This window comes from Wasmannia auropunctata, unplaced genomic scaffold (assembly GCF_000956235.1).
Source record: "Wasmannia auropunctata unplaced genomic scaffold, wasmannia.A_1.0 LD336026.1, whole genome shotgun sequence".
In the NCBI taxonomy this organism is placed as follows: Eukaryota; Metazoa; Arthropoda; class Insecta; order Hymenoptera; family Formicidae; genus Wasmannia; species Wasmannia auropunctata.
In genome coordinates this window covers 3,218,181-3,220,409 of record NW_012026864.1, presented here as the reverse complement: position 1 = coordinate 3,220,409, position 2,229 = coordinate 3,218,181, and the positions used below count along the sequence as shown (strand labels likewise).

Genomic DNA, 2,229 nt, shown 5'->3' with positions numbered 1-2,229 from the left:
TATACCGATCTTTAATTCACTTTCTGAATTTTGCTTTCTTGAAATTAAAAATGCACGTTTTAATTGTATTATTGTTAATTATTTATAAAAGAGCAACTAAAACAAAAAATAAAAATAAATTATAAATTCGTTATATAACATAATTATTCGAAATATTCCATTTTTATATCAGTTATTAAAAACATTTAAAATAGTTAAAATGTCTAATTAATATTCTTATCAATCGATATTGCATCCTGCATTTAGCATCGTTTTCATCTTATCAGCTTTATGATAAGTTTATCGATAATTCGTTTTTTATTGTGATTTGACGTAATCCGACATATTTCAGATCTGAAGCTTCGTAAAGACTTGATCGATCCATTTTAGGCGCAATAATGTCATTAGTTCCGTAAAATCTCGGAAAGAGAAATTTGCAAAAAAAAAACAATTTAAATTCATTTTCTGATGAACTCTGCGTGCGTCATGGTGCCCGACGAATGTTTAATGCCCTTTGCATGTTCCTCATGATCGCGACGTGGTTCGCGCTACCGCGCTTCAAGCTCGTCCTGATTTGACGATACAACGAAAAGGATGTGCTTTGCTCCAATTGATGTTGCTCGCCTTGGCTGGTTCGTCTCTGAATGATTCGAACACAGAAAGATATGTTGTATCACTTTCTCGTCTGCCCATATGTATTGATATCTTATTGTCAAGAGTTCCCAAATAAGTTTTCAAAAATTTTTTATCAAAAATAAAATGTAATTAAATTAAATATTAAGAGTGACATGTGAACTAGAGATAATATCTCCGATTATTAAGAATGGTTTCTTTTAGAACTATTTTTAGGATTATAAGGTTCTTTTTATAGATACAAGAATTTTACATTTAGAGACACACACATTACCACTTTTGTGATTATATTTGTTCAATACATAAAACGCGTAAGATGGTAAATCGTGAAAAAGTGGTAATGTGTGTACCGGACCAATTAGGAGACGAGCCATAACCATAAGTCGCCAATAACGGCTAAAAATATTGATACACGATACTCTTGCTATGAAAATAAAAATTAAGTGCAGTTGAACGCTCAAACATTTTTATTACTGTCTTAAATTATTAGGAACGGTCCATAATGTGAATGAATGTAACACGATTGAATCGAAAGGGAAAGAAAATCATGCATGTACGGTATGTTAACTGGCATATTTTGGACAGACTTGGATAATTATGTAATAGTAACAGAGAGACTGCTGAACCTGCAACTTGTCAAAGCACATTGATCTGTTTCGAATAATACGTGATTGGAAAGTTACAGAATGTTACTTCACGAACGGCATCAACGTCAGTTTTGTATATGTAAGCACACACGAAACACACAGAGAAACATCTTGCGTCCGACACATGGCGCTTCGAAAGCAGGAGAGATTTATATGTATTAATCGAGAGAAGGAACGTATATGCGCGCGCACACACACGACATGTACTTAAAAGCACGTCAATCGCCGAAAATCACATTGAAAAGAAAACTCCAAAGCGTTAAACAATTTCCTCCATCAATTTTCACAAAAGGAAACAAACATAGATTACGTTAGGACAACCTCAGTAATGTTATAAGCAGCACAGCAACCTTTTTTTCGCGCCCACACATATTTTTACGATGATTCGCATCCTCCCTGAACTTTTGGCGCGCGATTTCTAATAAAAATTACCTTGCGCCAACGTCAATCCGAATTCCAATATTTTAATTTCCCGAGGATATGTTTTAAAAAAATATCACACTTTCGAAATTGCGCTAACGCTTGTTAGTGGTACCTTCACGTGGGATCGGGGACCCTAACAATTACGATAATAGCAATATCTCTCCCCCCCCCGCGGGGGGGAGGGTAATGAGTTAACAAAGCTACTGTGTCATGAAGCTATCTCGGCAGTAAAATCTGCATCCACGGTAAAACCTTAATAACTCTGTGTCGTGGATTTTCTGTCTGACTCTTCTCGCTCGGTAAGGTGTAGTCGCGCGATCTAGACCATAAAAATATCATTTGCAACACTAATACTCTCATTCGTCGTTGTACGCGTTCTGCTTAAAAGACACAAATGAAATTTCTCGCGTACGGAATGCGTCGAGGTCTCTTGAAGAAAAAAAAATCCGGTTAAATGCTCCTTTACTGTTAAATCTACAGTGTCAAATTTAATCCTATTTAAGTCGCCACCGCTCCTACTTAATATATATATATATATATATATATA

The 2,229-nt window shown here is 35.2% G+C and overlaps 1 protein-coding gene across 1 annotated transcript in view; it reads right to left on the bottom strand.

Moving 5' to 3' along the window:
• Positions 1 to 274: 274 nt before the first annotated feature.
• Positions 275 to 2,229, bottom strand: part of LOC105452879 (phosphatidylinositol 4-phosphate 5-kinase type-1 alpha-like) — a 30,490-nt gene continuing 28,535 nt past the window's right edge. The window contains exon 16 of the mRNA XM_011694408.1: positions 275 to 619. Coding sequence (XP_011692710.1) covers positions 464 to 619 — 156 coding nt within the window. The 3' untranslated portion in view covers positions 275 to 463. The remainder of the gene's footprint in view (positions 620 to 2,229) is intronic.